This window comes from Mercenaria mercenaria, chromosome 4 (assembly GCF_021730395.1).
Source record: "Mercenaria mercenaria strain notata chromosome 4, MADL_Memer_1, whole genome shotgun sequence".
NCBI lineage: Eukaryota > Metazoa > Mollusca > Bivalvia > Venerida > Veneridae > Mercenaria > Mercenaria mercenaria.
The window spans coordinates 6,146,870-6,160,826 of record NC_069364.1 but is presented as its reverse complement, the minus strand read 5'-3'; the positions used below and the strand labels follow the sequence as shown (position 1 = coordinate 6,160,826).

General features: G+C 36.6%; 1 protein-coding gene across 3 annotated transcripts in view; it reads left to right on the top strand.

Annotated features, from left to right (window-relative positions):
* Nucleotides 1–13,957, top strand: part of LOC123552635 (CNK3/IPCEF1 fusion protein-like) — an 85,125-nt gene that overhangs the window by 33,553 nt on the left and 37,615 nt on the right. For all 3 annotated transcript variants that reach the window (XR_008370469.1, XM_053540280.1, XM_053540279.1), the window contains exons 9-10: nucleotides 8,926–9,182; nucleotides 12,174–12,703. Coding sequence is in view for 2 of the 3 variants with exons in the window: in XM_053540280.1 (XP_053396255.1) it covers nucleotides 8,926–9,182; nucleotides 12,174–12,703 (787 nt within the window). In the remaining variant the exon portion in view is untranslated. The remainder of the gene's footprint in view (nucleotides 1–8,925; nucleotides 9,183–12,173; nucleotides 12,704–13,957) is intronic.

Below are 13,957 nucleotides of genomic sequence, written 5' to 3'. Positions count from 1 at the left end.
TCAGTTCACCTCGGGAACGCAACCAATTCACGTGCCGAACTATAGACGTGAATGAACCTATTTACCTCCCTTAGAAAGCTAGACGACATTTTCAGCAAATTATTCCTAAGCGAGGGAACAATGTTTATCTCCGGAAACTGCAGGTAATTTTATGATATTTATGCATGAAACAGACGAATACTAATGTCACGGTGTATGTCCTGGACAAAGGGTAAAAATCCTGGAAATTTTAACTCAGAATCCCGGAAAGGTCCTGAAAAATTATGGCATGTATGATTATGGCCCCTTTTGGACTTAGAAAATCATGGGTAGGACAATATTTCTATTATACAGAGAATCAGATGAGCGTCTGCACCCGCAAGGCGGTTCTCTTGTTTATAATTATCTTAGTCTCTTTACTGCGTGCTTTTTTTTTCGGCGACGCCGTCTAAATTCGTTTTCGTTACCTATATGCCACGTGACTTCAGTTTGCAAATCAAGCTACTTGATAACGCATTATAGATAATTTATCAAAATGGAAGATTTATGCAACACTCTGCCTGATTGGACGAGAGTGTCAATTTCTTTCACTCTGTTGATTGTGCTACGTTGAGTGAAATGTAGACAAAGCGTTTATCCTAAACGACGTTGTTCACGGTTTTAAAGCTAACTTTGGCTCAGTATATTTAGCAAGAATATTGATATATCTCAAAATGATAAGTAAGTTTAATAAATATGATAAAAACCTGTTCAAATACCAACATATATCAAATTAAAGAAAGAAAGAGCTGAATACGGTCTGCGTATCACATGAATAAGGGTGTGATAAGAGTCTTTTATGTAGAGAAGTGCTTTTTAAAAGATTTTCCTTGTTACAATTGTCGTCTGTATATGAAAAGGTTTCTTGCTTTTGTGACTTATTCAGATTGCATATTAAAATGAGTACTTGTTTGCTTTGATATATTTGTTATAAATTATTTATCATCGATGTGGGTTCGAAACCTCATTTGAGGCGTAGAATTCTTCACGTGAGGAAGCCATCCAGCTGGCTTACGGAAGGTCGGTGGTTCTACCCAGGTGCCCGCTCGTGATGAAATTATGTACGGAGGGGCACCTGGGGTCTTCCTCCACCATTAAAGCTGGAAAGTCGCCATATGACCTAAAATTGTGTCGGTGCGACCTTAAACCCAACAACCCAACAAAATAAATAAAAAATATAAATTATTTAACTGATTTATTATATATGAATATTTTTCTTTAGTATGGTATGCAAATATTGAACTCAGTTGAAATCTGTTTTATTACATATATGCTGTATAATATTATATTAATATAATAATATATAATATAAGATTAAATTCTCATAACTTATATATTGAAACTGGGCGCCATAGAAATATAGAAAGGAACCAACGAATATGTATTTTATGCAATTTAAATGCTTTGGAAGATGAGTATCACTTCATATTAGAATGTCCATTGTATACTCAGATTAGAAATATGTATATTCAGAGGTTTTATACAACTCGACCTAGTATGTACAAATTGGTATCTTTGTTAAACTCAGAAAACAAAAGTTTGTTGACAAAACTGGCACTATATTGTATCAAAAGTTTTAAACTCAGAAATGATACTTTGAATACGTAAGAACGCTTGACTTATGTTTGTTCTGTATAGAATCACTCTCGATATGTATTATTATCCCCCGACGAAAGTCGGAGGGATATAGTTTTGGCGTCGTCCGTCCGTCCGTCCGTCTTTCCGTCCGTCCGTCCGTCCTTCCGTCTTTCCGTCTTTCCGTCCGTCCGTCCGTCCGTCCGTCCGGAGCCATATCTAGGAAATGGTTGGGAATATTTATTTAAAACTTCATATACGTGTTCACCACAATGAGTTCTTGCGGCCCGTCAAGTTTTAGTCAGATTGCCTAAGTAACACCAGAGTTATGGCCCTTAGATGTTTCTAGTGTTAACTATATAGGGTACTATAAATATGGCAATTTCTGCATCATAACTTTTGATATATTTGACCTAGAACTATGAAACTTAAACAGAATTTAGATCACCATAATGTGGTTGTGTACACACAATTTCATTTGGATTTATTCGTAAATTAAGAGTTATTGCCCTTTAATTGTATAAAAATCCACATATTTGTACATAACAAACTTACCATTTGGTACAGTTTCATTAAATTTCTTTCATTCTTTTCCATGAACATTTATTGTAAACATGTGAAGTTGTGTACCCACACCTGGTCACCCCCTTACCTTGATCACACACTCCTCCCCCTTATCCCCTGACCCCCCCCACACACCCCAAAAAAAAAAAAAAAAAAATTCATTCCTTATTTTAGATTTTTTTCAAACAAACTTCATATACATGTTCACCACTATGAGGTTATGGGGCCCATCAAGTTTCAGACAGATTGCCCAAGTAACACCAGAGTTATGGCCCTTAGAAGTTTCTAGTGTTAACTATATAGGGTACTATAGATCTATAGATATGCCAATTTCTGCATCATAACTTTGACATATTTGACCTAGAACTAATGAAACTTTAACAGAATTTAGAGCACTATAATGTGGTTGTGCACAGACAATTTTGTAAGGATTTCTTTTTGTAACTTCAGAGTTATTGCCCTTTAATTGTCTAAAAATCCACATATTTGTACATTACAAACTTACCATTTGGCTAAATTTCTTTCATTCTTTTCTGTGAACATTTATTATAAACATTTTAAGTTGCGCACCCACACCTGGTCACCCACTTGCCTTGGTCACACCCCCTCCCCCCCCCCCCAAAAAAAAAATTTGTTTTTTTCATTTCTTATTTTAGATTTTTTTCAAACCTTCCAAGTTGTACCATTCCCCCACCTCACTTCCCCATCCAGTCATGCCCACCCCTGATCATGCCTCTGCCCCTGCCCCCCCCCCCCCCACCCCCACCCCACTCCAACTTCACCCTTTTTACCTTTTTTTTTTTTAATTTTTAATTTTCAATCAATATTTATAATCAACATGTGAAATTTTGTTTCCTCTCCCATTCCCCTGCACCCCCACCCCCTAAAAAAATAAATATATACATATATCTATATATAGATATATATATTTCCATTCCTTTTTTTTTTTTTTTTTTAAATGTTCAAACCTTCAACATGTTAAGTTGTGACTGCACAAACCTTGCCCTCAGCCGTTTCAAGATATCTTACCTGTGTTCTCTTAAGGACATCTGATCTTTAAGTTCAAATGTACATGTAAAAACAGCAACACCTGGTGCCAAACCACTCAAAGACAATATTTCATTCCAGTTAAACTTCAAGCTCACATTTTCAATAACTGCATTTAATTTTAAAAGCTAAGCTTATTACAGTAAGCATATCCCATTCAAAATAAATTCTTAAGTCAGGATCAAAGTATCATACATTTATTATGTACTCTTTAATTAAACATTTGTTTTCTGTTAAATTGATTTTGACTAATGAAATTATTTGCTTCTTATTAACATCCTTAACTTTTTGCCGGATATATCTTTTTGCCATTCCTCACCACAAACCCTTTCGGCGGGGGATACCAATTCATCGAATTTGCTTGTTTATTATCATTTATAATGTGATTGTAATTATTACATGCACCTATATTTATGATTTATACATGATTTATTGTGACTGTCATATTGGTGTTATGATGATGAGCTTGTATGCTTAAATCAATAAATTCTGTTCTGTTCTGTTCTGTATATAATGACTGAATCTCATTACACTGAAATGAAGGTGCATCTGTGTGATATGACTACGGTCAAACTTTGCTTATGAAACAGAAATATTGAAATAGTTACAATTATATGTTTTGCTTGACCTTCACTTTTTAGCTCACCTGTCACAAAGTGACAAGGTGAGCTTTTGTGATCGCGCGGCGTCCGTCATCCGTCGTCCGTCCGTCCGTGCGTCCGTGCGTGCGTGCGTGCGTCCGTAAACTTTTGCTTGTGACCACTCTAGAGGTCACATTTTTCATGGGATCTTTATGAAAATTGGTCAGAATGTTCACCTTGATGATATCTTGGTCAAGTTCGAAACTGGGTCACGTGCCATCAAAAACTAGGTCAGTAGGTCTAAAAATAGAAAAACCTTGTGACCTCTCTAGAGGCCATATATTTCACAAGATCTTCATGAAAATTGGTCAGGATGTTCACCTTGATGATATCTAGGTCAAGTTCGAAACTGGGTCACGTGGGGTCAAAAACTAGGTCAGTAGGTCTAAAAATAGAAAAACCTTGTGACCTCTCTAGAGGCCATATTTTTCATGAGATCTTCATGAATGTTGGTCAGAATGTTCACCTTGATGATATCTAGGTCAAGTTCGAAACTGGGTCACGTGGGGTCAAAAACTAGGTCAGTAGGTCTAAAAATAGAAAAACCTTGTGACCTCCCTAGAGGCCATATTTTTCATGAGATCTTCATGAATATTGGTCAGAATGTTCACCTTGATGATATCTAGGTCAAGTTCGAAACTGGGTCACGTGGGTTCAAAAACTAGGTCATTATGTCTAAAAATAGAAAAACCTTGTGACCTCTCTAGAGGCCATATTTCTCAATGGATCTTCATGAAAATTGGTCAGAATGTTCAGCTTGATGATATCTAGGTCAAGTTCGAAACTGGGTCACGTGGGGGTAAAAACTAGGTCAGTAGATCTAAAAATAGAAAAACCTTGTGACCTCTCTAAGGCCATATTTTTCATGAGATCTTCATGAATATTGGTCAGAATGTTTCACCTTGATGATATCAGGTCAAGTTCGATACTGGGTCATGTTGGATCAAAAACTAGGTCAGTAGGTCTAAAAATAGAAAAACCTTGTGACCTCTCTAGAGGCCATATTTCTCAATGGATCTTCATGAAAATTGGTCAGAATGTTCACCTTGATGATATCTAGATCAAGTTCGAAACTGGGTCACGTGTGGTTAAAAACGAGGTCAGTAGATCTAAAAATAGAAAAACCTTGTGACCTCTCTAGAGGCCATATTTTTCATGAGATCTTCATGAATGTTGGTCAGAATGTTCACCTTGATGATATCTAGGTCAAGTTCGAAACTGGTCACGTGGGGTCAAAAACTAGGTCAGTAGGTCTAAAAATAGAAAAACCTTGTGACCTCTCTAGAGGCCATATTTTTCATGAGATCTTCATGAATATTGGTCAGAATGTTCACCTTGATGATATCTAGGTCAAGTTCGAAACTGGGTCACGTGGGGTCAAAAACTAGGTCATTAGGTTTAAAAATAGAAAAACCTTGTGACCTCTCTAGAGGCCATATTTCTCAATGGATCTTCATGAAAATTGGTCGAATGTTCAGCTTGATGATATCTAGGTCAAGTTCGAAACTGGGTCACGTGGGGGTAAAAACTAGGTCAGTAGATCTAAAAATAGAAAAACCTTGTGACCTCTCTAGAGGCCATATTTTTCATGAGATCTTCATGAATATTGGTCAAAATGTTCACCTTGATGATATCTAGGTCAAGTTCGATACTGGGTCATGTGGGATCAAAAACTAGGTCAGTAGGTCTAAAAATAGAAAAACCTTGTGACCTCTCTAGAGGCCATATTTCTCAATGGATCTTCATGAAAATTGGTCAGAATGTTCACCTTGATGATATCTAGATCAAGTTCGAAACTGGGTCACGTATGGTTAAAAACTAGGTCAGTAGATCTAAAAATAGAAAAACCTTGTGACCTCTCTAGAGGCCATATTTTTCATGAGATCTTCATGAATATTGGTCAGAAGGTTCATCTTGATGATTTCTAGGTCAGGTTCGAAACTGGGTCACGTGGGGTCAAAAACTAGGTCAGTAGGTCTAAAAATAGAAAAAACCTTGTGACCTCTCTAGAGGCCATATTTTTCATGAGATCTTCATGAAAATTGGTGAGACTGTTCAGCTTGATGATATCTAGGTCAGGTTCGTAACTGGGTCATGTGCCGTCAAAAACTAGGTCAGTAGGTCGAAAAATAGAAAAACCTTGTGACCTTCTAGAGGCCATATTTTTTCACGAGATCTTCATGAAAATTGGTGAGAATGTTCACCTTGATGATATCTAGGTCAAGTTTAAAAGTGGGTCACGTGCCTTCAAAAACTAGGTCATTAGGTCAAATAATAGAAAAACCTTGTGACCTCTCTAGAGGCCATATTTTTCAATGGATCTTCATGAAAATTGGTCAGAATTTTTTATCTTGATGATATCTAGGTCACATGTGCTGAAAAACTAGGTCACTTTGTCAAATGATAGAAATAACGACATCATACTCAGTTCAACACTGGGTCATGTGGGGATAGGTGAGCGATTCAGGACCATCATTGTCCTCTTGTTTTATAGGTGTGACGGCATTGTCCAAAGATTCATGAATAGCGAATATGCATTTGTTAAAGCGGGATCAGTTGGCCTATTTTAGAAATAAATAAAAATAAAAAATAAAAAATCCTTTTATTGATTTTTTCTCATGTATTCTAATCAAACTTGATTTGTAGCATCTTTATTAGGCCCGCAGCCAACTTTGTTCAGCTGGGACATTTGACCCCTTTTAGGGGCTGCTAGAGCTAAAACTAGAAATGCCTTTATACAGCGTCTCATGAACAGCTTGGTGGATCTTTGTCATACTTGGTCTGGAGCATCATTATAAGGTCCTCTTCCAAATTTATTATCCCCCGCCGATGAAATCGGGAGGGGGGTATTGAAATGGCGTTGTCCGTCCGTCCGTCAGTCCGCAGCCATTTCTCAGTAACTACTTGGTAGAATTTCATGAAACTTGAAATAAACATGAACCAACATACTGCGATGATGCCCGTCAAGTTTTTTTTTTGATTGGTCAATTTCCCTCAGAGTTATTGCCCTTGATTTAATAAAAAATGTCTGTCTGCAGCCATTTCTCAGTAACTAACAGGTAGAATTTCATCAAATTTGAAATAGACATGAGCCAAGATACTGCGCTGATGCCCGTCAAGTTTTTTTTTTTGATAGGTCAATTTCCCTCAGAGTTATTGCCCTTGATTTAATGAAAAATGTCCGTCTGCAGCCATTTCTCAGTAACTAGCAGGTAGAATTTCATCAAACTTGAAATAGACATGAACCAAGATACTGCGACGATGCCATTCAAGTTTTTTTCGATTGGTCAATTTCCATTTAGTTATTGCCCTTTAATTGTTTAAAAATCCACAGATCTGTACATAACAAACCAACCAATTGGAAAGAATTTCATTAAACTTCTTCCATTCTTTTCCATGCACATTTATTATAAAACATGTGATGTTTGTGTACCTACACCTGGTCACCACCTACATTGGTCAACCCCCTCCCTCTCACCCCCTCCCCCATTTTTTTTTTTTTTTTTTTTTTTTCGTTTTCTACCAATATTTATAATCAACATGTAAACTGTTGTATCCCACCCCCCCCCCCCCCACCCAAACAAACCATTCATTTTCTTTTAATTTGATTTGACTAATGAAATTATTTGCTTCTTGGTAACATTCTTAACTTTTTGCAGGATATATTTTTTTGCCGTTCCTCAGCTCTGACCCTTTTGGCGGGGGATTCCAATTCATCGAATTTGCTTGTTTATATAGGAACTTGGGCCCTATTAGGGACCACTATAGCTAAAAGTAGATATGCCTTTCTTCGCATTAACCACTAAAATGTAATGGATTTTTTATCAAACTCGATAACAATATCGTAAGGTCTCCTGCTATTTTGTTACAAATGGGGATAGGGACCAGTTTAGCTAAAAATATAAACACGTTTAATGACCTCTTCTCATGAACCGCTTCATGAATCTTCATCCAACTACTGCTGTAATTATTCGTCTAAGGATAAACAAAACAAAATTGCAACCCTACGGAACCTTTGCGAAAAATTAAAAGAGAACCATTTAAATTGTTAAAGTGCGGTGTTTAGTTTTGCAAAATGTTAGATGAAAGATGAATGTTAGATGAAAAATTCATAAACTTCTTTCCTTATTACAATTCGCCGACCATCATTTTTAAAGCTATTTCTTGTTGTAGACATATATGGTTTTCTAGTTTGCCAGAAATCAGTTGATTTGCATCCACCTAAGGATCTTTCTTCTTGTTTCTAAATAACTGTTAAGTTTCTGCACATTTTGCAAGTATTTACACAAATTTACATAGCTTTCTTGAATTTCAAGGTAGCCTGTTGGACTTGCTCAGAAAAGAACTTTGTAGTCAGTGTTTTTTCTGACTAATTTGGGAATGGGGCTGGGGCCTTTTTCAGTTGGGAAAAATGCATCGTAAAATGCCTGAATTGGGAATTGTTAAAAGCCTTATATTTTATTAAAATGTCACATTTAAGAAAAAAATGCCATACTGTAAAATCATTAATATGCATGGGGGACTAATTTTCGTGGATTTCGTGGTTGAGTCAATCCATGAAATTTAATCCCAATGAACAAGTAAAATTCCCATTCATTTTATGTTCATAAATTGAAATCCACGAATTTATATCCCCACGAAACTGCCGTTTTGACTAAAACCACAAAATTTCATGCCCACGAAATTAAATGATTTTACAGTAAGTTATCATAATGCATTAAGTTAGCAAACTCTTGTGTTACCAATGTTGAAGGTTTCAGTCTTGTTTGAAAAAGTTGAAAAAAAAAGACAATAAATGTAACTTTGGGAATTTTAGCTTTGAAATTGGGAAAAAAACATACTATTTGCCATTGAGATTGGGGCCCAATTTCGGCCCCAAATTGGCCAGAAAAAAAACACTGGTAGCCCAACAGAATTTTCTAGTAGCTTCTGGGCTCTGAACATACAATAGTTTCATGACGCAGCAACAAAGTGTTGATAACTTTGCATTAGCATTTTTTAGTTAACTCAATAGATAATGAAGCTTGAATAGAAGATTTAAATGATGAAGTATTCATTCATCTTTGTATTATTTTTGCAGAGAGACCAATGATGGTAACGACACTGACAATGATGTTTTCCGCAGTGGCTCCGAGTCTCCTCAGTTCACACAGTTCACATTGCCTGTCCAACCAGACCCCAAACAACGTCGTGCCACAGTGAGTGGAGGTTCTCCGACACTCTCACGACCCCTGTTGGTGATTGAGGACATTGATACACCAAGCAGACCCAAATCGTTCACAATAGCATCAACGACTGGTGCCATGCCACATGAAATTATCATTAACTCCCCTTCTGGTGAGCTCTTTAGTGTGAAGTTATAAAAGAAAAAACCTGCCTTAAAACTTACAGTATTACAATAAAGTTTTTCTCTGAGTTCATCATATAGTATGATACATATTGTTCACTCTTCTTCTTTCGGTTTGTCAGATGAGTTAACTGTCTGTTGAGTATTCAGGTAATTGAAGCCGATTGGATTCAGTGTTGTTTTAGTAGGGAGAAAGTGATACCTATTGTGAAACAAAGGGTCATATAAAAAACAAACAGTAAAATACTGTTCACTCAGGGTCACAAAATGCTCGAGTCATCCAGGGTTTCGACTGATCATGAAAAGAAAATTTGAGGAAAGATGCTTGTACAACCACATCACTTGATTTAGTAAGACCAGGTACTGGACTCATAAATGTGAACAGTGTTTCACAATATACTGGTATTTATTACATGTTTTTTTCAGTGAATTATCAAAATATTAGAGTGAAATATATATCTGGTATTTTCATAGGGAAAAATACCAAATATATTTTTCACTTATCAATATAAAATGGATAAATTAAGTCAAAACATGAAATAAAAAGAAACTTTGTTTGTTTTACATGTTAGATCAAAATATCTTTCATACCTTACCAGGGCTCGAGCTAGGGAGCGACTTGAGCGAAATAGTCGCTTTGTAGCTCCCCACTTCGCTCTAATCTAACATCAAAGCGAAATTCAAGTCGCCCGATTTTTTTATTGACACACCTCCAGTTATCCGCTATCGGCCTGTTGACACTTGACTGGAATACACGAAAGCATAGTTTAAGCTCCGCCTACTTCAGATTACGGAGAAGTGCAAAGGTGACACTTGTTTTGTAAACTGACTGTTGATAAACAAAGCAGTAGGGATTTATATTACATAAGCTTACACATTCTTTTTTGACCTTTAGAAAGTATCTTACCGTGACCAGCTCGAGTAATTTCCTCTAATCCACTTAATTTTACTCGTATTTTTCAAAACCCAAACTTTAGAAACATAATATTATCACTGACACTTTCTGTGAATAAAATAACGTAACTGAAATTTACGCAAATTGTTGACACCTGCCATAACGAGTTTGACAACTGTTTCTTTTAATGTGTGCCGACACCAGCATATCAAAGAGACACCAGCAGATCAAAGAAGAGGTGTATTCTTTGTGATGTCATAGTGATGTCACTGCTATTGACATGTATTTAATTCATACTGTACACTTGTTATTTAAAGTCACTGACTTTGGGGGCTTGATTTATTTTTTTGCTGATATGGAATTAACTTTTTTTTTATGCCCCCGAAGGGAGGCATATAGTTTTTGAACCGTCTGTCCGTCTGTCGGTCTGTCAGTCTGTCCGCAATTTTTGTGTCCGGTCCATATCTTTGTCATCGATGGATGGATTTTTAAATAACTTGGCATGAATATGTACCACAGTAAGACAACGTGTAGCGCGCAAGACCCAGGTCTGTAGCTCAAAGGTCAAGGTTACACTTAGACATTAAAGGATAGTGCATTGATGGGCGTGTCCGGTCCATATCATTGTCATCGATGGATGGATTTTCAAATAACTTAGCATGAATGTGTACCACAGTAAGACGACGTGTCGCGCGCAAGACCCAGGTCCGTAGCTCAAAGGTCAAGGTCACACTTAGACTTTAAAGGATAGTGCATTGATGGGCGTGTCCGGTCCATATCTTTGTCATCGATGGATGGATTTTCAAATAACTTGGCATGAATGTGTACCACAGTAAGACGACATGTCATGCGCAAGACCAAGGTCCGTAGCTCAAAGGTCAAGGTCGCACTTAGACGTTAAAGGATAGTGCATTGATGGGCGTGTCCAGTCCATATCTTTGTCATCCATGGATGGATTTTCAAATAACTTGGCATGAATGTGTACCACAGTAAGACGACATGTCATGCGCAAGACCCAGGTCCGTAGCTCAAAGGTCAAGGTCACACTTAGACGTTAAAGGTCATTTTTCATGATAGTGCATTGATGGCCGTATCCGGTCCATATCTTTGTCATTCATGCATGGATTTTAAAATGACTACGCATGAATGTGTGACACAGTAAGACGACGTGTCACGCGCAAGACCCAGCTTCGTAGGTCAAAGGTCCAAAACTCTAACATCGGCCATAACTATTCATTCAAAGTGCCATCGGGGGCATGTGTCATCCTATGGAGACAGCTCTTGTATTTAAATTTTTTCATATTTAAAGGGTTTTCTTGGTTTGGGCAAGCATTGCAAGGGTGAAAAAAAAACTTGAATTTGCAGTTTAAGCACATTAGATTCACAAGGTTTAAAATGATAAGAAAACAAAATCACTGACATTTTCAGTGAATTTGTTATTTACTTTAAATTAATAAACAAAGACAGGAAATAATAAAAATAGTAACTTATATTAAGCATAATTAGTTCCTTTTTCAACTTGCATGTCATGGTTCTAAAATCTTTCCCATTTTCCCTAAAATCTCGCCACTTCTCCCTAACCTTAGCTGAGGGAGAAGTGACTTCTCCCTAAAATCTTAGCCTAGCTTCAGCCCTGCTTACATTTCATTTGTGGCTATGACACTCATGAAAATATTGCATCTTGTGTTCAGTTGTGAAAGATATTTTCACCTGACACTGAAAGAAACAAATATCCTCTATATATGTTTGTCATCTATCAGAATTGATTGTAGTATTTGACTCTTAGCCTGCTATCGGCAAGTGATTTTGTCTTGCGACCAGTGCAGACCAAGATCAGCCTGCACGTCCTTGCAGGCTGATCATGGTCTGCACTGTTCGCTATTCAGTCTGTAAATTTTCAGTTATCACCCCTTCAAATAATAAATGGTACTGCCCAAATTGAATGATAGACCAGTCTATTTTAGAAATTTAACAGGGTAAAGGTTAATTGAATGATAGACCAATCTATTTTAGAAATTTAACAGGGTAAAGGTTAATCAACATATAAATATTTATAGAGCAGAACACTACAGTACTTAAATTTCAGGAGATAACTTATCAGATCTCCAGAAGTTGACATCGGCAGTGGAGAAAAGACAAGACTACAAGACAAAGTCAACCCCTCCCTCCCTTGAATACAAGTCAAAGACTACCACTCCATCACTGGAATTTAGTGTCCTTAAACCTACACCAAAGATAATTGAACCAAAAGATACAACCGAAAAAATGGAAGATAAAGTGGAAAGTAAAGTGGAAGTACAAGATACTGTAAAGTCTGATTCTGTGGAAGATACTGTAAAGACTGAATCTGTAAAAATACATGAAACAAGTGTGAGTGAGGAGGTAAAAGCAAATGTAAAAGAAGCAACAGCTGCTGTTGAAGCAGTGGTTGACGATGTCACGTCAGACAGTATATATGAACGTACAAGTCAGTCACCAGAAAGATTATTGGATAGTTCTACTGATTCAGTTCCTCCAAGTGAAAGTTCAATGGAGTCATCACAAACGTGTACTTCATCACTAGAGAGCTCCAGTCACTCACCTCCATTAGAGGAGAGCTCACTGTCAAGTGAAAGGGTAAGTCACTCTTCATGACAATTTCTATATTCATTTTCTAATACAAATTTTGATTTCCTTCTTCAAAGGTGAGCTTATGTCAGAAGATCGATTTGAAACTTTTTAATTTCATTTTGCATGTTTAGACATCTCTTTCATTTATATTAAAATGACTTACTTTTTGGCTGAAGAATTTGCGCAGAGAATCTGTATTACTTTTATTTGATATTATATTCATATTTTATATTTATGCTTCTTTTTCTTCAAGTATTTTGTTGGCATTTATAGAATGGAATTCCTTTCTTACTGATTATAGTTTTGCATAATTATATAACATTAAGTTTTGGAACTTTAAACTTTTTTGCAACAAGTCAGGGTTAAAGGTTATAAAACTGAGTTTTGACTCGAGTCTCGAAATGCATCTTAGCCGTTGGTCAGATTTAAAATTATGCTCAGAAATGGACAGTCAAGTGCTAGAATTACGTGATTGTCTCAAAACTCAGCTTTATATTGTTGGACCCAGATGTAAGCATTTATTACAAACAAGTTGGCTTAACATGGGTTGGTGAGGAATTTTGTCTCAAACTTTTTACTGTAGAGCTAATTGCTAGAAATGATTACCGATATGTAAACTTCACACATACATTTGATGTGTAACACCATATTGCAGGTATCACACAGATGTATATAAATTATATTGGTTTTAACATTTTAGATATTTTATGGAGTATAGGATGTGACTTAAAAAGTTGCTGTTGATGGAGAGTTTATATTATTCAGTTTTCAAAGAATTAATATGGTGTGACATACCTTTTTTAGCTCACCTGTCACAAAGTGACAAGGTGAGCTTTTGAGATCGCGTAGCGTCCGTCGTCAGTCCGTGCATGCGTAAACTTCTGCTTGTGACCACTCTAGACGTCACATTTTTCATGGGATCTTAATGAAAATTGGTCAGAATGTTCCCCTTGATGATATCTAGGTCAAGTTCGAAACTGGGTCACGTGCCATCAAAAACTAGGTCAGTAGGTCTAAAAATAGAAAAACCTTTCACCTCTCTAGAAGCCATATATTTCATAAGATCTTCATGAAAATTGGTCAGAATGTTAACCTTGATGATATCTAGGTCAAGTTCAAAAGTGGGTCACGTGGCCTCAAAAACTAGGTCAGTAGGTCAAATAATAGAAAAAACCTTGTGACCTCTCTAGAGGCCATATTTTTCATGGGATCTTTATGAAAGTTGGTCTGAATGTTCATCTTGATGACATCTAGGTCAAG